Below are 24,756 nucleotides of genomic sequence, written 5' to 3'. Positions count from 1 at the left end.
CTGGTTTATTGTCTGCCCTCCCGGTGATAGGCTATAAGCTCCTTGAAGGCAGGGCATTTTGTCTGTTTTGTTCATTGCCATATGCCCAGCATGAGTGCCTGGAGATATGAACCCTCAAAAATATTTACAGGGTTTCCCTGGTGGCGCAGTGGTTGAGAGTCTGCCTGCCTCATCCCCCAAAAAAAAAAAAAAAAAAAAAAAAAAAATTTACAGACTTATAAATATTTTTATAATATAAAAGATTTATAGAACACGTGACCCTCTCCTCCAGGAAGCTGCGCAGCACCTCAAACCTCATCTGGTCACAACTGAAATCAGCACCTGCCCCACAGAAGCTCCTCCTCAGTGTTCTCTGAGCATCCTCTTCCACTGCTCCCTCCCAATCCCTCATCCAACCAACACCTGATTCCTACAGTTTCACCTCCTAAGAGTTTCTTAATCCATCTCCTTTCTACCCTGCCTCATCTCACTGATTAACTCTGCAGTAACTTCCCTCCTGGACTTCCTGCCGGTAGGATTTCTGCTCCCTCCCCTTTCCCAATCCATCACTGGTACAGCTGTCACAGTGACTATTTTTGTTGTTTAATAATTACAGTAAATTAATTTGAAATATACATGCAGGTTGAGTACCTTTTTTTTTTTGGCCACGCCGCATGGCGGATCTTAGTTCCCTGACCAAAGATGGAACCCGTGCCCCCTGCAGTGGAAACGCACAGTCTTAACCACTGGACTGCCAGGGAAGTCCCGAGTACCCTTATATTTTTGTTCGATTTTTCCTTTTCTTTTTATCACTTGAAACATTTAAAGTCTACCAAAAAGTTGAAAGAATGAATTTTTATATACCCTACACCAGATTCACCAATTGCTAACACGTTGCCATATTTCCTTTCTCTCTTTCTCTCTCTCTCTTCTTCCCTCCCTCTGTATATATATATGTATGTATACATATATATATACACATGACTCTTCAGCCTCAGATACTTCAGTGTGCATCTCTTAAGAGCAAGGACATCCTCCTATATAATCACAATGCCATTATCACACCTCAGAAAAATAACATTAATTTAACATCACTGGATAAGCAGTCCATATTCAAAATGTCCCCATTATTCCAATATTGTTTTTTATAGTTTGGTTGTCATATCTTTAGTTTCTTTTACTCTTGATCAGTCCCACCTCACCATACTGCCTTTTTATTTTTCATGAACTTTTTTTGGAAGAAGACAAGCCAGTTGTCTTGTAGAATCCTACTGACTAAAGAGTTACTATATGATCCAGCAGTCCCAATCCTGGGCATATATCCAGAGAAAACTAATTGGAAAAGATACATGCACCCCCAATGTTCATAGCAGCACTACCTACAATAGCTAAGACATGGAAGCAACCTAAATGTCCACTGATACAGACGAATGGATAAAGAAGATGTGGTATATACACACACACAAACACACACACACACAATGGAATACTACTCAGCCATAAAAAAGAATGAAATAATGCCATTTGCAGCAACATGGATGGACCTAGAGATTATCATACTAAGTGAAGTCAGAAAGAGAAAGACAAATAGCATATGATACCACTTATATGTGGAATCTAAAATATGACACAAATGAGCTTATTTACAAAACAGAAACAGACTCACAGACATAGAAAATAAACTTATGGTTACCAAAGGGGAAAGGGACTGGGGGGAGAGGGATAAATTAGGAATTTGGGATTAACACATACATACTACTATAATGTAAAATAAACAAGGACCTACTGTATAGCACAGGGAACTATATTCAATATCTTGTAATAAGCCATAATGGAAAAGAATCTGAAAAAGTGAATATATACAGTGTATAAAAAATGTATACAAACACACACACACACACACACATGCTCATATATATAACTGAATCACTTTGCTGTACACCAGAAACTAATATAACATTGTAAATCAATTACACTTCAATCAAAAAAACAAAAACAAACAAACAAAAACCCCCCACTACTCTGAGTGTTCCTTTCCTCCCTAAAGCCCTTCACTGGAAATCCAGTACCAGAAGGTTAAGATTGGAGCTTAAGATTCCCCTAGGTCCTCTGTGCCATGCCTTCCGTCTAAGCTGAACTGGTTGAAAGTTAGTCTCCAGCCCTCCACTGTCCTTCACACCCAGGTCTATGCTTCTCTTTTTTTTAATTAATTAATTAATTAATTTATTTATTTTTGGCTGCATTGGGTCTTTGTTGCTGTGCGCGGGCTTTCCCTGGTTGTGGCGAGCGGGGGCTACTCTTTGTTGTGGTGCTCGGGATTCTCACTGCGGTGGCTTCTCTTGTTGCGGAGCATGGGCTCTGGGCGTGCAGGCTTCAGTAGTTGTGGCACGTGGGCTCAGTAGTTGTGGCTTGCGGGCTCTAGAGCGCAGGGCCAGTAGTTGTAGCACACGGGCTTACTTGCTCAGCGGCATGTGGGATCTTCCCGGACCAGGGCTCGAACCCGTGTCCCCTGCATTGGCAGGTGGATTCTTAACCACTGCACCACCAGGGAAGCCCTCTATGTTTTTCTTGTCAGTGAACTTTGGTTCATTCAGTCCCCTCTGCCTGGAATGCCCTTTCCCCTCCTCTTTCCCCAGTAAATTGCTACTTGTGCTTTAAAGACTCCTCCTCCTCCTTCAGGAAGCCTTACCTGATTACCCTGCCTGGGTGCTCCCCTAATCTCCATTCCTATGCCTATCCCTGCACTCAGAACACTGTGTTCTAATATCATGGGTATGCCTGTCTCCTCCACTAGACCATGAGATGACATGGTCTGTGGCCGACCTACCTCTGTGTGCCTCAAGAAATGTGTGTGGACTGTGGCCGACCTACCTCTGTGTGCCTCAAGAAATGTGTGTGGAATGAATGAGTGAGAAATAGGAGAGAGGAAGAAAGGGCTCTTGTTGTTCTGTTCTTCAATCCCAGGAAGAAACGGGTCTGCATACCTTCACTAAGGAAAAAGCCAGAAGGAGGGTAAAGCCAGGTTGATGGTCCCACTACAAGAATAAAAGCAGGGGCTTCCCTGGTGGCTCAGTGGTTAACAATCCGCCTGCCAATGCAAGGGACACGGGTTCGAGCCCTAGTATGGGAAGATCCCACATGCCGTGGAACAGCCCATGTGCCACAACTACTCATCCTGTGCTCTAGACCCCGTGAGCCACAACTACTGAGCCCACGTGCCACAATTACTGAAGCCCGTGTATCTAGAGCACATGCTCCGCAACAAGAGAAGCCACGACATGAGAAGCCCGCGCACCGCAACGAAGAGTAGCCCCCGCTCACCGGAACTAGAGAAAGCCTGCACACAGCAACAAAGACCCAACACAGCCAAAACTAAATAAACAAACAAATAAATAATTTTTTAAAATAAAAGGGGAGGACTCGGGTCTTCTTATTGGCCTTTCTCTTACCATCACAACAAGGAGCCCCAGAACCATGTCTCCTGAGCCTCTGTAAGCTTTCCTAAGCTGAGTGACTTCTGTGTTGTAGTTTCCCTGCAGTAACAAAGAGTCGCGCCTTCAGCATTAAGGGCCCATAGGCCTGTCTTCAGGACAGCAAGAAAGATGCAGCTGGGGAGTCATCTCACAGTGTTGGAAAGAGGAAATCCCTAGGTAAGGCCCTGGATGGTTGGAGCTTCAAAGGGGAAAGGTCCTAGGGCCTGTGACTAGGAAGAAAAAGGAGAGCTTAGGGAATTGATCTGGACCAGAGAAATGTCTATTAGGTTTAAAAACAGGTCCCAGAAGATCTTGCATGGGGAGTTGTTTTACCAAATGTCGAAGAGTTTGGGCCTGTTGTCAAACCTGGAAAGAATGTCTTAAGACCTGGCAGTGGCTAAGGGGATTAGCTCTGCCTTGGAAGAAAGGCAAAAGTGGGAGGGACTCCAGAAAAATATTCCAAAAATCAGAGCCCATAAGTTTTATTTTACATGCCAACTCTAATCAGTTGATAGGAGCTTTCAGGACTGACAAATTGAGGAGTCTAAAGCCATCACAAGACTCAGTGAAAGCAAGAAGGAAAGAAGGAAGGAAGGAAGGAAGGAAGGGCACTGTGATTGATTAATCATGTCTGCCATGGGTTCAGGTAAGGAGGTAATAGGAAAGGACCTGGGAATCAAAAAGGAATATAAAAGAGGGGCTCCTAAAATGTATTTCTGAATGACTTAAATCTGGCAGGGCATGTACCTGAGTGGAAACATGGGTTTTGTCATTAGACAGAGCTGACTTTGAATCCTGGTTCTGCCTCATTTCTTACTGTGTAATCTTGGGCAACTTATAAAACCCAGTCTGTAAAATGGGATTGTTTTGTAGGTTAAATTAAATAATTTATTACAATGATAAGGAGACACATAGTAATTTCTATTAGCGAGGCATTGTTCTAAGACCTTTATATGTATATTAATTAATTTGATTCTCACAACAACCCTATAAGGTTATTCTTCTCAGTTTACTGATGAGGAAACTGAAGTTCAGGGAGGTTAAGAGACCTGCCAAGAAGCTCTGTGATTTCACGGTATTCTCTAAGACTTGACCCTGAAGTTCACATGGGCATAAAATACATTTAATAGAGCTCTTCAACTTAAACCAGGCAGACTACAGAGTTATGAACAGGACAGGAGCATGGGTTCACTTGAAGAAAAGAGAAAGAAGGACAAAACCAGGACTTAGGAATTTGGCCTCCAACAAAACACCTCTGGCCTTTTTACTTTTTGCTGGAACATCAAAGGCTTACTCCTGATCCACCAAAATAAGCAGGGTGGGAACGTCTTCAGTTTGCTGACGACCCATCCTGCTTTCTCCTGTGATGGATTGAGGCATTCTTTCACAACATGGCTTTAGACCAGGTGCTGACAAACTACAGCCAGATCCTGCCCATCACCGTTTTTTAAAAATAAAGTTTTGTGGGAACATAGCCAGGCTTATTCTTTGATGGTGCTGTTTGATGTTTTTTCCATGGCCATTTCCACACTACTTCCGCATAACTGAGTCATCATGATGGAGACCATCTGGCCTGCAGAGCCACCTACCTGGCCCTTTGCAGGGAATATTTGCTGATCCCTGCTGCCCACCTTAGGCCAGACTTTCTACATATCAATATGGCATGCGCGATCAATCATCTGTCCTTAACCAGAGAAGGGAGAACAAGATGTCCCCTTGGGTGTTCGCCAGGAAAGGTATGAAGTAGGATGTCCATGAGAGGAACCAGGGTGAAAACACATGTGGTCAGGATAGGATATTGTAGGGACTTCCCTGGCGGTCCAGTGGTTAAGACTCCGCTTCTACTGCAGGGGGTGCGGGTTTGATCCCTGGTCGGGGAACTAAGATCCCACATGCCACATGGCATGGCCAAAAAATAAATAAATTTTAAAAAAGAATAGCACATTGCAGAGTGCCGATGTTAATCTATATGATGTGATAAAATGGCTCTGTGTCAACTGGGAATCACAGTGTTAAAAAACAAACTTAAACACACTTAAGCAGATTTCTCATCTGCAGCAGCGGTCCCCAACCTTTTTGGCACCAGGGACCAGTTTGGTGGAAGACAATTTTTCCACAGACGGTGGGGGGAAGGCTGCGGGGGGGACGGTTCAGGCGGTAATGCGAGCGATGGGGGGCGGTGAGGGGCGGTAGATGAAGCTTTGCTTGAGCTCGCCCGCTGCTCACCGCCTGCTGTGCAGCCCACCTGCTGTGCAGCCCGGTTCGTAACAGCCGTGGAGCGGTACCAGTCTGAGCCCCGAGGGTTGGAGACCCCTGTTCTGCGGGACTTCTCAGGACCTTTAAAATGCCATCATGCCTTGAGAGTGCTGAGAGGGGGATATGGCTCACAGAACGTATTTTCCCCACGGGACTATCTTCTTTGGAACATTCTTTGGCAGACGCTGAAATAAAAGAAATCTTTAGAATCATGCCCCCTGGGAACTAGGAATGAAAATGGTGAGGGCTGTGGCTTGCTGAGCATGTCTTTCTCTCAGCAAGGGAAGAAGCAGGAGAACTAAAGAGAGCCAGAGTGGAATAAAAGGAGAGGTGTTTGAAGAGAAGAAGGAAGGAAGCAGAACCCTGGAGAGACAACTTGGACAGATGTGAGGAACACTGGACGACTGGACTATGGGAGGGAACAATGTGTCAAAAGCAGGGCTGTGGCCCAGTGCAGGGTGTGTGGTCACCTTCACCATCACCGTTGTCATCATCAGCACCACCAGAGAAGCTGACCTCCCCTGAGGCCTCACTACTCTGCAGATCCTGCATTATGTCCTTTAGACACATGATGTCGCTTAATTCCCATTTTACAGATGAAGAGATAGAGTCACCCAGAGTCAAAGTTTATAAAGCTTATAAGTGGCAGCACACAGACTCTGTGAGTCGGACCCCAGAGCCCATGTTCCCACCACTGCCCTGCACTGCTCTACTGAGTTAGTTGGAAGCCTGGAATTCCATTATGCAGCACGCAAAGGATACTGTATACAAATGCAACACCAAAACATTCAGAGGAAAAGACAAAACAAACCAATGTCTCTTTGGATATTTGGCTGCACGGGCCAAACAGCTAGAGGACTGACTTTTTTCCACAGCACATTCAGATGTTTGGATATCATATTTTCTTCCTCTCTCTCTTCTTACTCTTTTATTAACTATCCCTTCTTAACTTATGTCATAAATTATATATCAGGCTTGGCCAAAGTATTACGCTTGCTCATAAAGTGAACAAAAGAAGACATTTTTTTTGAAAGTTAAAAAGCATTTTCAACCCGTTATGACTACCATATTTACAATAAGCCTCATTTAGATTTCATACAACTGCCAGTTCTTTGCGGGGGGGACTGGGGCCCTCAGAATAGCTTCCTAGGACAGATTCTGAAAACATGAATCACAGCTCAATTAAATCTTTTGTGGCTCAGAAACATACCAGCGTTAAATGCTAGCATTTATACAGTCCTAGCTAACAGATGATTTCCACACTTAAAATATGATGAAAATAGTAAGTAAATCACACTATTTGGGGGTAGGGGGACGGACATAAACCCAGGTCTGGAAAAGCAGTCCAGGATGTGAAAAACTTGCACATTGAATATTTTGGATTTGCAGCAATGGCAAAAAAAAAAAGAAGAAGAAGAGGCCGCTAGCATGCTACAAACAGCTGGAGCGCCTAAAGGTGGTTTGCGTGGGACAGTCCACCTCTGATTTACTTTCTTGCACCTACAGCAAAATAAAGGACAGCTGCCAGCAGGCCAGGGTGAAATAGAAAGGCCGTCACCCTGCTGTAAATGTCTGTTTACCTGGTGGGTGGTGAGGGCAGGGCTCCTCCGTCCAGAAGAGCTGTAGGGCAGAGCATTCAAATGGTGGCTGGCCCTGGGATGCTGCCCTTCACGCTGCTTCAGCTGCTTCTACGATCCCACTGGAAATCTCAAAGGGCTGGAGAGCCTCAAGGCCAATATTCCGTTTCCAAGACAGTCTTCCTCCCCCACTGCACCTCCCTTGCTTGTGCAGACTCTGGAGCAGCTCGGGTTTCTTCCACCCCTGTTCCAGGCAGCTGTGAATCTAGGCGTTGTGCTGGCTGAGTGATGTGGCCCCTGAAACCACTTCCAGATGGGCTTGGCGGGTCAGACTTCCTCTCGCAGCCTCCTCGGGCAGCCTGCAAATCATTTCAAAAACAAGGCAGCTCTGGAGGAAAACATTCCAAACTGGAGAAAAGCAGATGCTTGGAGGGTGAATTTCCACCACACATTGGGTCTAAGGTAAATTTTGAGAGGGCAGAAGTGAAAACATTAAGTTCATACTGATTTTAAGAATATCTTTCCTGGCCACTAGCTTCTCCTAAAATGCCCTAGTCATTAAAATGCTGTTGTCCCCAAATCAAAGCCCAGATAAAAACTGTGGTCTCCCTTCGACCAAGGCAATGATAGTGACGGAAATTTCAAGGTGGTGTGTTTTGTGACTGAACATGGGAAGGAATCAGGCAGTGAATCAACCCCACCCAGCTCTGTGCTGTTCTGTGTTCCTGCCATTGATTCTCAGAAATCCAGGAAATGGTGCCAGCACTTTGCCTGGGATCATGGAATTTATTTAGCAATGGCCTCTCTCCCTCATTCCTATAAAGAAATGAGTCTGCCTCTGCTCACTGCCACCTTCTAAAGTGGTATTGCCCAAAAGAAATATACTGCAAGCCACATTGTCATCGAAAATTTTCTACTAGTCACTTTAAGAAAAGTACAAAGAGGTAAAATTAATTTTAATGATAAATTTTACTTAACATAATATATACAAAAACATTATTTCAACATGTAATTAGTATAAAACTTATTAACAAGACATTTTACACTTTTTGTTTTGTATGAAGCCTTTGAAATCTGGTGTGTATTTTACACCCGCAACACATCTCAATTCCCAAACTAAACTTCATCAGAAACAATTGATATGTATTTACACTTGATAAAATTTACAGTTTAAAAAATAGATTCACGGGCTTCCCTGGTGGCGCAGTGGTTGAGAGTCCGCCTGCCAATGCAGGGGACACGGGTTCATGCCCTGGTCCGGGAAGATCCCACGTGCCGTGGAGTGGCTGGGCCCGTGAGCCATGGCCGCTGACCCTGTGCGTCCGGAGCCTGTGTTCCACAAGGGGAGAGGCCACAACACTGAGAGGCCCGCGTACCGCAAAAAAAAAAAAAAAAAAAAAAAAAAAAAAAAAAAAATAGAATGACATATTCAGGTTGCTCCAACATACTTCAAAATTTTCCAATAACTGAATCGTGAATCAGTTTTTCAATTTAAATTGATTAAAACTAAGTAAAATTTAAAATTTGGCTCCTCGGGACTTCCCTGGCGGCGCAGTGGTTAAGAATCTGCCTTCCAATGCAGAGGACATGGGTTCGATCCCTGGTCAGGGAACTAGATCCCACATGCATGCCGCAACTAAGAGTTTGCATGCCACAACTAAGGAGCCCACCAGCCTCAACTAAGGAGCACACGTGCCACAACTAAAGGAGCCAGTGAACCGCAACTAAGGAGCCAGCAAGTTGCAAATAAGGAGCCTGCCTGCCACAACTGAGACCCAGTGCAACCAAAAATAAAAAATAAATAAAATAAAATTTTTAAAAAATTGTTTGTTTAAAAATAAATAAATAAATAAAATTCAGTTCTTCAGTGGCACTAGTCTTTTTTTTTTTTTTGGCTGCGTTGGGTCTTTGTTGCTGCGAGTTGGCTTTCTCCAGTTATGGCGAGCAGGGGCTACTTTCACTGTGGTGTGGGCTTCTCATTTCGGTGGCTTCTCTTGTTTCAGAGCACAGGCTCTAGGCTCACGGGCTTCAGTAGTTGCAGCATGCGGGCTCAGCAGTTATGGCTTGCGGGCTTAGCAGTTGTGGCTTGCGGGCTTAGTTGCTCCAAGGCATGTGGGATCTTCCCAGCCCAGGGCTCAAACCCGTGTCCCATTCATTGGCAGGAGGATTCTTAACCACTGTACCACCAGAGAAGCCCCTCCTTTATTTCTGCTGGGCCATGTGCTGAGCTGCAAGAGGCTTACTGTCTATGACCTATATTTCCAAATTGGATGCACAGATTCTCCCCTGGGGAAGAAATGAGAATAGAAAGAGATGTAGGATATAGGGGGCACCCTCAGTGTAGTGGCTACCAGCTTGGGCTCTGGAGACAGACCGACAGACCTAGGTGTTAGCTCAGATGTCACACTTACACATTCCTGAAAATCTCACCTTCAGTTTCCTCATCTGTAAGGTGAGGAAGCTTCTTGTGAGGGTTAAAAGACCTCACGCATGTAGTGCACTCAGTAAGGGCTCAGAACATGGAAGTGATTATTATTGTTGCTGCATGAAGACACAAGGGGAGAGGCCACAACAAGGTGTAAACAAGAGAAAGAACTTGTAACAGTAAGCATTGGTAACTTTTTTCAAAAAGGCCAAATGAGTTATATGCTGTTTCAAACACTGGTAGCCTGGTACAACTTAATAACCTCTCTGCTTCTTCCCTTCAAATAGAAACACTCTGTCATTTGAGGTGGCAACTGTCCAGTTAAAAATACTCACCTCCTCAGAGGTCCTGAAGCTAGAGCGGCACGTGAGCAGAAGCTGGCTGGCTGTGACTTCCTAGAAAGCTACTGTTTTCCTGGCAAAGAGCTGTCTGGTGCCTTTTGCCCTTTCCTCCTGTCTGAAACCCAACCTTGGTGCCTGGAGGTGGAGTCGCCACCTCGCAGCCCTGTGGATGAAAGGCCCACCCCGTGCTGCTGCATATGGTCCCCCGGGCTGTGCGAAGAGTCAGTCAGGGTCCCGGCAGGACACAGATGGCCCACCCCAGTGAGCTAATGGTGGAGACTCTTAAAACAGGCACTATTTGAAAAGGTGTAGTCAGTGTTAGGGAAACTTGGTTAAGAATTGATGCTATAGGGCTTCCCTGGTGGCACAGTGGTTGAGAGTCTGCCTGCCGATGCAGGGGACACGGGTTCGTGCCCCGGTCTGGGAAGATCCCACATGCCGCGGAGCGGCTGGGCCCATGAGCCATGGCCGCTGAGCCTGCGCGTCCGGAGCCTGTGCTTCGCAACGGGAGAGGCCGCAGAGGTGAGAGGCCCGTGTACCGGAAAAAAAAAAAAAAAAATTGATGCTATAGCACCAAGAGTGGGAGGAAGCAGCCACAGGGAAGGGCTGCCCAAGAGGAGCGCCCTCTGTTCACCCCCACGAAAGGGACTAGGAGGTACATTATCCCAACCTTACAATCTCCTGTTGGTGGTGCCTCCCATTGGCCAAACCCAGCTGGAAGTCAGAGACCTGGAGATGTCAGGCGACGTAATCCATTTAGGTCAGCCTCACGGCACTGAACAAGTTAAAGAAGAGTAGAGAATAGATCTTCATAAGCAAATGGAAACTATCCGTGCCCCGGCGCTGGGTGACTCAGCAGCCCTGCACGTGTTAAGTGAGGAGGGCAGAGCAAGAACACAGGAGAAGCCTCAGTCCCGATGGCACCAGGAGTCACCACAGCAGCCTGAGCTGACTACTTACGGAGCATCTAACCGTGTGCGGAAAATAAACCTGGATGCGGTTAAGTTACCTTGGTTAGGTTTCGGTTACTGCCTGAGCACAGTCCTACGTGATCTATATGCATTTCTGATTCGTGCTGTCATCAGTCAACACAATGTGTAGCTGAGTCATTATTATTCCATGTTTATTTCTTATTAGTTGAAAGCCAAATGTTCATCATGTCTTACCCAATGGGCCTGCCTTGGCTGAGTGTATTACTTTGTAGATAAGTAGGTAAGATAAACCCTGTTAAGGCTGATAAATGTGACTGGAAGGAAAGGAAGCAGCACTGTACAGCAGCAGTGAATCACTGCATTGGGTCAGGCTGACAAGCCTCTATTTATTGCCTCGGTCTCCCAGGGCTGGGCTCCAGGATCATCCACATGGGGCGGGACATACAACTATGGGGGCCTCAATTCCCTCTCTTTGGCTGGTGGGGCTCAGTGATGGGTCATCTCCTTGTCCAGAGCTTAGCTGCTCTGGCTCTTGCCTGCTACCCCCTGAGCTGCAGCAATCGCTCCTGCACCTGACTCTTTGCACACAGGGTCCCTTTCTCCCACGTGAGATGACTGCTTTTCCTCCCTGGCTTTTGTGCCAGCTCCTTCCTCTGGTAACTGGTGTAGGCTCTACCTGGCCTGGGGTCCTGCCTTGTTCTGGCCAGCTGCCCTCTCCAGGCCTTGGCCGCAGCTCTCGCCATGGCTGGAGCCCTGTGATCTGGGAGCAGACCTCTCAGACACCATCTGCTTCCTTCGTCTCAGGAACAGCGCCTGCCTAGGCTCTCTGCTGTTGAGCTCTGCCTACCTGCTGGCACTCCTCAAAACCCCTTCTCAGACTGCTGCCAATAAGCCCTTGGCCTGAGTTCTCAACTGAGATTAAGGTATCCGTTGGACACGGCCATTTTACACTCTTGGCTGAAAACACTGCACTGTCTACCACCTCCCAGCACCAGCCCCTCCCTCTCAGACTGACTCCTCAGGGGCCCGTAGCTCAGGAGGAGTAGAAACAGTAGTAATATAACGAAAACAATAGAAGTTAAACAATCTAATACTTACTAAATGCTAACCACGTGCTAGGCATTTCGTAAGCGCAGCACTGTCCTTGCTCTGCGTGGCATCAGCACCAATTTCAGTCACCACAGTGTAGTTCAATAACATCAGTCCCCTACAACACAGTTCAAATCTGTTACCACAGTATATCAACTGAGTAGTTGGATAATTACTAACTTTGCTGCTAGCTTTTCAGTCCACAAAATTACTACGCTGATAACAGAGCCACATCAATGATGAGTGACCAATCATGTCACTTCTTTGACAGTCTGTCCTTGATTGGTCACTGGATAGCTGTTATTCGGCTTATGTACAGACAGCAAAGCATGTAGTTGTGTTGCTTCGTTAATTCCCAGTGATAAACCCATACGACATCCACAAAAATGGATAATAGAATTGGCCAACAAAGAGAAACGTTAGCGAAGAAACAAAAAAATGATAATAGTGGGAGTGACATTCAAATCAAAGGTAAATGAAGGTAGAAGAAATTAGTTGGCCGTGGGATGATACTGTTGCTATTCAACTCTAGCTATGCAGCCAGAAAAATCTAGTAAGGGTGATTTTACGAACATAAATAAGGAAAGCGGTTGTGATGAGAGGGATGGAGATGTTCCAGAGGAAATGACATGGGCAAAAAATTCACATTAGAGGAACTCTCAAAGGTTATTTTATGATGTTAAAAGTGCAAAGCATAAAATATGGGAAGCTGATCCAAACTTAGAAAGGAGTATGACCATTTTCCAAGGCACAGAAAAGATGCTCACTCCTTACAGTAAGTTAAATGGCAAGAAGGTTAAGCACTGCTCAGCTGCTCTTGGTAAGTTTTATACCAAAACCAAAACCAAAACAAACCCTAAATATTTAATTTTCATCTTCAATATGTCCAAAGTTTTAAATTACAGTAGAACAAATAAACATTAAGTCTACTATTTTTTTCATTTCTTTAGACATTTAAAACTAACAGTAAGAGAACCTTAAATATTTTGACAAAAATTTTTAAAGATCATGAACAAAACAACTGTAATTTTTCCCATGAGTAATTAAGATCGCTTTGCAGGGTTTCAGCTTCCACGGCCATTTTCACAGAATTGCACTCTCATGCAAAGCAAGGACAGCCTGTACTTTGCATATATTATCTCAGTTGATCTTCAAAATAACCTTAAGAAATAGATGCTATTACAATCCCCATTTTCTAGACAAAGCATCTGAAGCTCAAAAAAATAAATAATTTGACCAAGACCACCTAGCTAGTAAACAGCTATGCCTATTGAATTCTAAATCCCGTGATCTTAACCTCTATGCTATACTGAGATTCCAGGTAAATGATGGTGTTTGATATGGGGGAGCGGGAGTGAAGGAGAGAAAGTGGTGACAGATGAAGGCATCTTCTCTAATGTAACTTCAAAAGGCTAGAGCAGTGCTGTCCAATGAGCTTTCTGTTTTTTAATATATTTTTATAGAATATAAACAATTATATAATCTATGCAATAGACATATATTCAACCCCAGTCCATGTGTAAATCTTCATGTACTTCTGAATCCATCTTTTCTTGATCCTCTAGGATCTTGCTCAGTCAAGTTTCAACCTGCCCTGAGACAGGTTTACTTGGTTAACTCACCAATTCTCTTTTCCAACCTTCTTCTCCCTTGCCTGCTTCTCATTACTGAGGCTAAAAACAAACAAACAAAAACACTTTCCTAGACTCCTATAGCCACCCTCCTGCAAGAAGACCCCCACGGTCTGCTCTTCCCTTCTTTCTTTGTGATAGAACCTTGACTATTACCCGAGCACTTGGCCATTCTAAATAAAAACTACATTTCACAAACTTCCTTCAACTAGCTGTGGCCTTGTGACTAAATACTGGCATATGGGATGTAAGCAGAAATAACATGTACAATTCCAGAATGTGTTCTGGAGAGGGGAACATTCCTTTCCCCTACTCTTTCCTGCTGGCTGGAGTGTAGATGCAATAGCTAGAGCTGGAGCAGCCATCTTGGATCATGAGCTGGAAGGAGGAATTCCAATCTACGAAGTCTACAAATTCCTGAAGATGTGGTGAAATAGAGCTGCCATGCTGGCTTTGGACTGCCATTTCCAAAGTTCATTTAGATGGGAGAAACATAAACTTTTAAAGCCTATTTCTGTCACTATAGCTAATGTAATCTTAATATACCAAATGTCCCAGTTCTGGCCAGTGAAACCTAAGAGCAAGTATGCTGGGTGGCTTCTGGGCAAGATGCTTTTCCTCCCTGTAAAACGAAAGCCCTATTTCCCCATCCTGGCTGTCCTCCTGCTTCATGCCTTTGGGCATGGTTGTATGGGGACACAATGTCCAAAGGTGCAACGACCTTCTTTTGACCATAAAGGAAAAGTCAAGAGAAATTCAGAACTGCTACCTGGAACCATAACACCACTGAACTGCCAAATTAACCCTAAACCTACCTACCCCAGATTTCTTGTGCAAGATAATTAAGTGCCTTATCATTTAGCCACACTGTGTCGGATATTCTGCTACTTGTAACAAAAAGCATTTCCAAATGACATATTCTTTTGCTATGATTTAAATGTTTGTGTCCCCCTCCAAATTCATATGTTGAAATCCTCACCCCCAAGGTGATGGTGTTAGGAGGTAGGGTCTTTGGTATTTTGGTGCTTAGGTCATAAGAGTGGAGCCCTCATGAATGGGATTAACGCCCTTATAAGAGACCCCAGAGAGCTCCTTCATCCCTTTCACCAGGTAAGGATATAGTGAAAAGTCAACAGTCTAAAACCTACAAGAGTATCTTCAGCAGAATCTGACCGTGCTGGCACCCTGATCTTGGACTTTCAGTCTCCAGAACTGTGAGAAGTAAATTTTGGTTGTTTATAAACCACCCAGCCTCTAGTATTGTGTTATAGCAGCCTAAGCAGACTAAGACATCTCTATTGCTCCTTCAGTCTTACCTTTTCAACAGGATCCTTCTTCTGAGCCCACAGTCATGTTCAAGTCTCATCCTTGGAAAAGAATGAGAGCTTGCTCTGTACACAGCCATTTCTCCCCTCCAGCCACTGTTTTTTCTTTCCTTCTGGGGGCAAGTGTCTGTAAAAAGTAGACTATACATGTTATCTGTGCATCCTCACTTGTTATTCATTCTTCGATCTTCTGTGGCTTCCCTCCTCCCACTCCACTGAGTATTTTAATCTAGGCCATTAATAACCTCTTAGTTTGCAGACGTTGCTTCCTTGTCTTTTTCTTATCTGACCTCTCTATGCTCTTGGCTTTGATAACCACTTCCACTCTGTGAAAGCCCCTTAGCCTGTGGCTTCTTTGACATCACCCTCACCCAGTTCCCTTTTGACTTCTCTCGCTATTCGTTCCCCATTTCGTTCATGAGAGCCTCCTGCTGTCTTTACCTCTTAAAAGTTGGTTTCTTCAGGGCGCTATTCTGCCTCATTCTTCTCTTCCCTTTCTACACTCACCTCCTAGGCGGTAACTTCCATTCTTAAAGTTTCAAAGATTGAACGTAGCTTCCTTGAGAATTGGGGACCTAATCTAGACTCCTCACTTAAGCAGCGTTGAGTCAAAGGTGCTCTGGTAAAATATCTTTCCCATTGGATTAAGCATCCTGTCATGTATTGAACTGTGTCCCCCCCAAAACAGATATGTTTAAGTTCTAACCTGTGATTGTGACCTTATTTGAACATAAGGCCTTTGCAGATGTAAACAAGTTAAGGTGAGGCCATCAGGTGGGCCCTAATCTGATATGACTGGTGAACTCATAAGAAGAGAAGAAACACAGACACACAGGGACAACACCATGTGATGATGGAGGCAGAGGCTGGAGTGATGCTGCTACAGAAGCCAGAAAGAGGCAAGGAAGTATTCTTCCCTACAGGTTTCAGAGGGATCATGTCTCTGATTTTGGATTTCTACACTCTAGAACTGTGAGACAACAAATTTCTGTTGTTTTAATCCACCTGGTTTGTGGTACTTTGTTACAGCAGTCTTAGGAAACTAATACAGAGCTCCACCACCGTCCTGAAGCTCCTTATCTAAGCGACCAGTTATCACTTGTAATCTCCTTTGTCTTAACATTTTGCCTTCATCTCTCCCTTCGTTCAGAGATTTTCAGACTTTCAAATATCATACACCAGTTTTGATTTTTTTTTAATTTGAATATCAACATTGGGTTTGCAACTTTTAATTTTACCCTTAGTCTTTTCTATAAGGACATTAAAAACAAAAAAAAACTACCACCCACTTACAGTATCAGTCATAAAAGTTAGGACATTTTAACACTAAACTCTCAGAATAAAATATAATTCTTTAAATAAAGTATTTAAAGTTTTATGAAAAACTCATGGCTCTACCCCAACTTTTCCAGTATTGTTTCAGATACCTAAAAACGTTGTAACTGAAACATTTAAGAGCCCATGTTATGTATGTGACCAAGAAAAATATCAGTACATAAACATTCATAGCTTTCTTTCTTTGTTTCCAGCCACCTTCCTATTCCAATTCCAAATTCTCTTTGACCATATTATGAAACTGGGGAATTAATCAGTGACAGGAAGAACTTGAAAAGCAGGAGCTGGAAAGAATAGTAAGAATTCCTTTTTAAAAGGGAGAGAATTACCTCTCAAAAGGCAGTTTAGATGAACGAGAAGGTGGGAGAGGCATGGTTAGGTTTGAGGGAATTGGGGGAGGAGAGATGAGCTAGGCATACGAGAGAAATTGAAAATAGTTAAGATGAGGGAAATGAAATTTTAGGAAATTTGGCCTACATTATGTGTATTCCCTCTTTGATACCTTCTTTAGAGTGTGAGGTAGGGATTTAAATTGCTTTCATTTCCCGCCCCGACCTCTGCCGCTGGACTTGTATCTCTTTGAGTGTGATTCTGTGTAGGACCAGATCACAAAGCAGCCCGGACTTAACAGGGTTACTTATGACTGTATTCACAGTAAGTATGGTATAGTGGTTAGGGGTTGGGGCTCTGGAATCAGAAGCTCTGCGTTTGAATACTGTCCCTAATTCTGCTGTGTGCCCATGAGAAAATTACTTTACTTTTCTGTGCCTCATTTCCCCATCCACGAAAGGGAAATAACAGTACCCACTTCACTGGATTGTTAGGAGAATCACAAATTAATTCATATAAGGCAAGGAGGACAGTGCTTGTCAATGAAAGACCCTCAAATGTTAGATAGTAATAAAATATAAATCTATATATAACCTCCCACCTGCTTAAACAAAACAACTTTCGCGGCTCACCGTTCCTAAACTTCTTGGCATGTCACCCTCCAAATCTGATCTGCCTGACTTGCCTTTGCAGGCTTAGCTCCAACATTCCCTCCGGTGTTCCCAGCCGCGAGGGGCACGCAGCGCTCGCGGCCTCTCCACCATGGTCCAGACTGCCCCCCTCCCCCAGCCTTCGGGGGCATCCTCTACGCCCAGGCGCTCTGCGCGCAGTCACGCCCTCGGCGGCGATGGACTTCCCTCTCCTGTCCCCGCGCTCCTGGCACTTCAAAACCTCTACGAGAGCTTTTCCCTTGCTGTGTTGTCATTGTTTAAAGCATCTGTCCCCAACCTTTTTGGCACCAGGGACGGGCTTCGTGGAAGCCAATTCTTCCACGGAATGGGGGGCGGGAATAGTTCAGGCGAAGAGGAAGCCTCGCTCACCTCCTGCTCAGCCCCTGCTGTGTGGCCCCTTTCCTAACAGGCCCGGACAGGTTGCGGTCTGCGGCCTGGGGGTTGGGGACCCCTCTTTTAAAAGGTCTGACTCGCCCGCACATCCTAGATGCTCAAAGTGACCGTAAAGGAAAACGCTGTATCTTCTCCCGCAAATAAAAAACTGGAGGCTCTGGATGGGGAGGGGAGACTGGTCGGTAGGAAATTTCCTTCCACCCTAAAATCCCTTGTCCAGGGTGCCAACACCAGCCACGTCACCCGGGGGGGGGGGCTCCCTTGCCAGGACCCCCTCTGCTCCCCGCAGCCCTCCATCCTCACCCTGGACGCCCGCGGTCACGTGACCATCACCCTCCTCCGTGGGGTTCCCCTCCTCCCGCGTGCACAGCTGGAGGCGGGTCCCAGCCCTCCTCCCGGAGCAGCGGCGCCGGAGCAGGCGCGGTGCATTGTGGACAGAGGGGCGGGGGTTGGGAAGATGGCGGCTCCCAGCCTCCTCAACTGGAGGCGGGTTTCCTCCTTCACGGGGCCGGTCCCCCGCGCCCGGCACGGACACCGCGCGGTGGCCATCCGGGAGCTGATGATCATCTTTGGAGGGGGCAACGAGGGCATCGCCGACGAGCTGCACGTCTACAACACGGGTAGGAGCGGCGGCGGTTCTTCGGCCCCGCCTGTGGGAGCCGCGGAGGGGGAGGGGAGACGAGGCGGCGGCCGCGGCCCTGACAGCTGTCACCGCCGGGTCACTGCCTCCTCCGGCGGGCGGCGGGGAGCGAGTCTCGGCCGGGCGGCCCCAATCCCGTAGCGTCCCGGGCCGTAGCTCCGTTTCTCCGGGATTGCCGGGGCGGAACCGGCCCCCGTGCGGGGCGCGCCGGCCCTCGGGCAGGCGGTCCCGGACCCCCCCGCCTCAGCCCTGCTGGCGGACGTAGGCGAGAGAGACTGTTTCCATCCGCCTGGGCCTCTTCCCGAAGTCTCGCCCACTCCGGGGCCCCGAGATCCCTCCCTGTCAAAACCCACCTCCAAACCAGAGCTCCTCCGGGCCTTTCCCGTCTTTGCCTGCCTGCCTTCTTTAGGAGGAAGAGAATATAGGGGAGATGAGGAGGGAAAACGAGAGGCCTTCTGGTACTTTCACCCCAAATACAGCCCCGTACCTGGCAGTTGTTAGTCAAGATTCTTACCCCGTTGGTAGCCCTCTTCACTGGCGGGGAAGTGGCTCGTGGGTGATACCGGCGCCTGTCTGCATGGTTGGGTGTGTGTGCCCAAGCTCAGCCGTTCAGCGCTCGGGGAGGACTGTCGCCTTGAGCGCCGCTGCACATCAGAAATGCCCCCGGTCGCGGAGGCCCTGACTTTGAGTACCTCCGTGGAACAGAAAGGAGGTTGGAATTTCATTTTTCCCACTTGTAAATGCAGCAGTCCTAAGGAAGCTGTTTTCTTGGTGTAAGGCTAATTAATGAGTTTGAAGTCTATGTCGTGATCAATAACTTTTTTTTGACCAAACAACTTAATCGTAGTGGTCATTTAGAAATTAATAAAATGGTGGAGTAGGGGAAACTTTATTTTTTCACCTTCTCCTCCTCCTGGCACCCCAGCATAAAAAAGTTAAAAAGTTAGTCGACAATTTGGTAGACTGTAGAATCCTTGGCTGTGGAATAAGTTACACCTGGTTTGAATTTTGCTCTGCCAGTTGCTCAAGGATCAGCCCTAAAGTTACTGAACCGAAGTGTCAAAGTTTTCACTTGTAAAATGGAGAGGATGATGCTCCCCAAGTAGGGTTTTTGTTGAGAAATTAAGTGATATAGATCAGGGTTTTCAACAGCAGCATGATTGACGTTTGAACCGGATAATTTTGTTTGTTTTAGGGGCTGCCCTATATCCCCAGCCTTCTACCCACTAGTTGCCAGTAACACCCTCCTCCTGCAGTTCTGACAACTGAAATTTTTTTGTTTGTCCCTGGGGGGGCAAGATCATTCCCAATTAAGAACCACTGATATAAATGATTCATATAAAAGTACATACTCATAGTCTGTGATAACTGTTTATTATAATTGGTTTTAATTTTATTTTGGCAACTAGTTACAAATCAGTGGTTCCTGCCAGCTGTTAGAGGAGACATCCCTCCAGGCTGTGCTGCCCATGGATTTGTCTGTGATGGTACCAGAATATTAGTATTTGGGGGAATGGTTGAATACGGAAGATACAGCAATGAGTTATATGAGTTACAAGTAAGTATATTTCAAATTTATTATCTCAACCTGAAATTTTAATGATATTGCTCATAATTCTTTGAAAGATTGCAAAATGTTTCATTAACATGCTTAAAATAGTGTGAGCTTCACATTTCATAGCTTCAAAGAAAACATTTCCACTTCACTAAAAAGCCAAAGTTTCCTTTTTTTTTTGCCCGCGCCGTGTGGCATGCGGCATGTGGGATGTGGGATCTCCCTGACCAGGGATCAAACCCGTGTCCCCTGCATTGGGAGCATGGAGTCTTATCCGCTGGACCACCAGGGAAGTCCCAAAGCCAAAGTTTCTAGTGTAAGTCTTTTTCCAGTACCCAGTGCAACATTTGTAACATTAAGATACCTGTTACTTAGCCTCAGTTGTACAAGTTATATATTTGAGCTTTTGTATCTTAGCGCAGTCTTTCTTTAACTTTAGCCTGCAGCAGAAGCACCTGGAGGGTGTGTGAAAACACAGATTGCTGGGCCCCGCCCTTAGAGTTTCTGAATCAGTATTCTCTACAGAGAATTTGCATTCCTTCTGAGTTCCCACCTGCTCCTGCTGGTCTCCAGACCGTACGTTTTTGAAAACTTCTGCCTTAGTTACAGAAAGTGTTACCCTCACGCTAATAATCACTTTTTTCCCCTTTCTGGCAGTACGTACAAAAGGGGTAACAGTTTCAAATAGCCTTTCTAGATTTTACTCTCTGATAAACCAGACCCAGAGCCCTCTGTGACAGCCCTAACTGACTTTTATTCCTGAACTGTATATTCCCACGGCTGTGATCATAAGGGTATCTGGTAATTGGCAGAGGTAGGTGAATTATGCCTATTTACAAGCAGTCCATTTAAAATTTTTTTCAAAAATAGTTTTAGATAAAGAAGGCATCCATGGCTAGAGAATAAGTTTTGGAGTTTGGTTTGTTAAGTGATCTTTATGTTGGACTTCCCTGGTGGTCCAGTGGTTAAGACTCCGCACTTCCACTGCAGGGGGCACAGGTTCGATCCCTGTTTGGGGAACTAAGATCTCTCATGCCATGCAGCGGCCAAGAAAAAAAAAAACTTTTTAATGAGCTTTATGTTTATTTAAAATATATACCATCCATGGATTACCTAATTTCAAAAAGTGAGAGTACATAAATTACATTTAATCTTAAAGCTATAAATAATGTTGAATTTTTCATTTAGAAAATATTTTATAACTGCTAGTGTTTATTATTATAAGCTTAGTTTGCCATTGTGGAAAGCTGTGAATATGGAAGATTAGACTGAATTTCTATTGGAACACTCATTTTAATTCCTGAAGTTATCTGGTTAACTTGTCATTTGTCCCAAAAGTAGCTTATTGAAGTCTTCTGATTGGATTCAGATTAAAATGTATTGGTATGATGTTACGCTATTGACAATATAGGAGCACTTTCCTGATTTTGTCTGAGAGTATTTATGCTCTTTTTTAGGCAAGTCGTTGGTTATGGAAAAAAGTGAAACCGTATCCTCCTTCTTCTGGTTTACCTCCTTGTCCTCGGCTGGGACATAGCTTCTCTTTATATGGTAACAAATGCTATTTGTTTGGTGGCCTGGCAAATGAAAGTGAAGATTCAAACAATAATGTTCCCAGGTATGCCAACACTTTTTCAGACCAAATGTTTTTTTTACGATTTAGATTAAAAACATTTCATTTCTTCCATCTTTAATTATCAAAAGTGATGAAGCTTAGCCATTTTCAATTAAACCTAACAGTGAACAAATTTGTGTCCATTTTGTGTTTTCCTTAGTCCCTGGAGTATATCTGTTTTCAAAACTGCCTTTTCTGATCAGAAATCATCTTATTAAATTGATATTAATATAATTGCTTGTGGCAATATATTTGTATACGTTGAGCCATAATGAATTTTAGTTGTCATAAGTGATAATGAAAAGTAATAAATGGATATTTTCAAATTATATTTCTCTGAGAGTTAGTGACAAAAATCTGAATATAGAATGAAGGCTATCATTTCCATTTTTCTCGTAGGAAGCTGTTAAGAGTGGTTCACACAAGCAAGTACTTTCAGAAGCAATTCTCTCCTCCTTTTTCCAAACAGAATTAATCACTGCCTCTTTTCTTTTTGCATAATGTTTTGATCACATGGTCATTATAGCATTCAGGATTTGGAGGTTTAGAATCCAAAAGGCTGTTTTCTGATTCACTGCTTACCGTGTATGTGTCCTTTAGTGGAAGTAATCTAAGCCTGTTTTCCTTCACTGTGAAATGGGAGTGATTAAATACCTACCTTTCAGTGTCATTGTGATTGCTAAATAAGATTATTGGAATAATTTTCAAAGGACTTTCAAGTTGCCATCAGCAATATCAGTAGTTGTCATCGCCATTATAATGTGTCTTTTTACCTACATTAGACTGATAATAGAGTTAGCTTTTTTTTCTCCAGACTTTAAAAAATAACATATATTAAAACTACATGGAAAAATTGGAAACTGGAGAAAAGGAAAAGAATTTATACCACCACACTAATCCAGATACTTTTACTTTTAGCCCATGTCTTTTTTTCATTTTCCATTAAACAATTTTTTTTTAGGTACAGACTTGTAAAATTCAAGAAACTAAAAAGTATACGAAGTTCTTTCTCATAGCATCACTGTTCCCCAGCATAGGCAAGCACACATAATTCAGTTTGATGTGTATCTTTTGGAACCTTTTTCATGTAACACGTTGTATTAGCTTTTGTTGTGTTAAGGGTAAGCTTCTCAAGTTTATGCTGCTTGAGGGAATAACTAGATACATGTGATACTTTTTAAAACCTTGATTAAAGCTAGCACATTCATTTCTGTTGACATTCCATTGGTCAGAGCAAGCCCTAAGGCCAAGACCTGAGTCGATGATGCAAGGATACATGTTCTGCTTTCTGGGAGAGGGGACTTGGGAACCTTAATCTGATTCTATGCAGACATGTATTTTTTTTATACAAGTGAGGTCTTTCTTCTTGCTTTATGACTTTGGGTGTTTACTTGTTTGGGTTTTTTGTTTGTTTTTTTACTTTTTTTTTTTTTTTTGCGGTACGCCATTCTCTCACTGTTGCGGCCTTTCCCGTCGCAGAGCACAGGCTCCGGACGCGCAGGCTCAGCGGCCATGGCTCACGGGCCCAGCCGCTCCGCGGCATGTGGGATCTTCCCAGACCGGGGCGCGAACCCGTGTCCCCTGCATCAGCAGGCGGACTCTCAACCACTGCGCCACCAGGGAAACCTGTTTTTTTACTTTTAACAATATATCTTTACATGGCAGTAGATATGGATTGACCTATTTTTTAAAGGCTGAAAAGTAGTCTGAATTATGCAAATTATTTAACCATTCCCCTACAGATGGACATTTAAATATTTCCATTATTTTGCTATTACAGTTTTTGCACATGTATAAATATTTTTGTAGGATTGATACTTATAAATGGAATTGGGAGGGAGGGTGTTGGTCAAAGGGTACATTTAAGTTTGTTTAGGTACCTCTGAATCAACCTCCAAAGAGATGGAACTATTTTATACTCCTAATAACTGTGTACGAGAGTGCCTTATACCCTCAGCAATACTGAATCATCTCACTCTTCTTAGTTTTTGCCAACATAATTGGTGAAATACATTTCATGGGTTTATCTTGATTTATTTTTAAACTAGGAATGAGCTTGATTAATAATGCTTATTGGATATTTACAATTACTTTTTTGAAATTGTCTGTTCAGGTCCTTGTTTATTTTTCTATTTTTAAAAGTTGAAGTATATATTATATACCATAAAATTCATCCTTTTTATATGTACAATTCAATGATTTTTAGTAATTTACAGTGTTGTGTAACCATCACCACAATCCAGTTCTAGAACATTTCTATCACTCCAAAAGAAACTTCTTATTCATTTGCAGTCAGTCCGCATTCCCATACCAATCCCCAGGCAACTACCAGTCTACTTTCTGTCTCTGTAGATTAGCCTTTTCTGAACATTTCGTACAAATGTGCTTTTGTGCATTTATCTTCTTTCACTTAGCATAATGTTCTTAAGGTTCAACCATGTTGTAGCATGTATCAAATATTTCTTCCTTTTATTGCTGCATAATACTCCATTGTATTGATATATCACATTTTGTTTATCTGTTCATCGGTTGGTAGACATTTGGATTGTTTCCAGTTTTTGGCTTTTATGAATAATGCTGTTATGATCATTTGCATACAGGTCTTTCTATGGACATGTATTCATTACTCTTGATTAGATACCTAGTAATAGAATTGCTGAGTCATGTGGGAAATTTATACTTAACTTCTTAAGTACTACCAAACTGTTTTCCAAAGTGAGTACCATCTTACCTTCCCACCAGCAATGTATAAGTGTTCCAAATTTTCCACATCCTTGTTAACACGTGTTATTGTCTGTCTTTTTTTTTATAGCCAACCTAGTGGGTATAAGGTGGTATCTTATTATGGTTTTAATTTGCATTTCCCTAATGACCAGTGATGTTGAGCTTCTTTTCATGAGCTTTTTAGCCATTCATATATCTTGTTTGATGAAATTTCTATTCAAATCTCTGTTCATTTGTTAGATACACTTGACGAACAGGCACAAAAAAAGATGCTGAACATTGCTAATTCTTAGAGAAATGCAGATAAATGCTGGAGAGGGTGTGGAAAAAAGGGAACCCTCCTACACTGTTGGTGGGAATGTAAATTGCTGCAGCCACTCTGGAAAACAGTATGGAGGTTTCACAAAAAACTAAAAATAGAGTTGTCATATGGTCCAGCAGTCCCATTCCTGGACATATATCTGG

The 24,756-nt window shown here is 43.9% G+C and overlaps 2 protein-coding genes across 5 annotated transcripts in view; one reads left to right on the top strand and one right to left on the bottom strand.

Moving 5' to 3' along the window:
• The window catches only part of GLT8D2 (glycosyltransferase 8 domain containing 2), a 41,348-nt gene extending 33,726 nt beyond the window's left edge, over window positions 1–7,622 (bottom strand). For all 3 annotated transcript variants that reach the window (XM_024732084.1, XM_024732085.1, XM_024732086.1), the window contains exon 1: window positions 7,289–7,622. The gene's annotated coding sequence lies outside the window, so the exon portion shown is untranslated. The remainder of the gene's footprint in view (window positions 1–7,288) is intronic.
• Window positions 7,623–18,208: 10,586 nt separating this feature from the next.
• The window catches only part of HCFC2 (host cell factor C2), a 40,001-nt gene continuing 33,453 nt past the window's right edge, over window positions 18,209–24,756 (top strand). For both annotated transcript variants that reach the window (XM_024732151.1, XM_024732152.1), the window contains exons 1-3: window positions 18,209–18,377; window positions 19,807–19,955; window positions 21,410–21,570. In XM_024732151.1, coding sequence (XP_024587919.1) covers window positions 18,215–18,377; window positions 19,807–19,955; window positions 21,410–21,570 — 473 coding nt within the window. In that variant the 5' untranslated portion in view covers window positions 18,209–18,214. The remainder of the gene's footprint in view (window positions 18,378–19,806; window positions 19,956–21,409; window positions 21,571–24,756) is intronic.

The sequence above is a fragment of the Neophocaena asiaeorientalis genome, unplaced genomic scaffold (genome assembly GCF_003031525.2).
Source record: "Neophocaena asiaeorientalis asiaeorientalis breed wild unplaced genomic scaffold, Neophocaena_asiaeorientalis_V1.1 scaffold418, whole genome shotgun sequence".
Classification (NCBI taxonomy): Eukaryota; Metazoa; Chordata; class Mammalia; order Artiodactyla; family Phocoenidae; genus Neophocaena; species Neophocaena asiaeorientalis.
The sequence above is the reverse complement of the archived record's forward strand: the minus strand, read 5'-3'. Positions and strand labels throughout refer to the sequence as shown.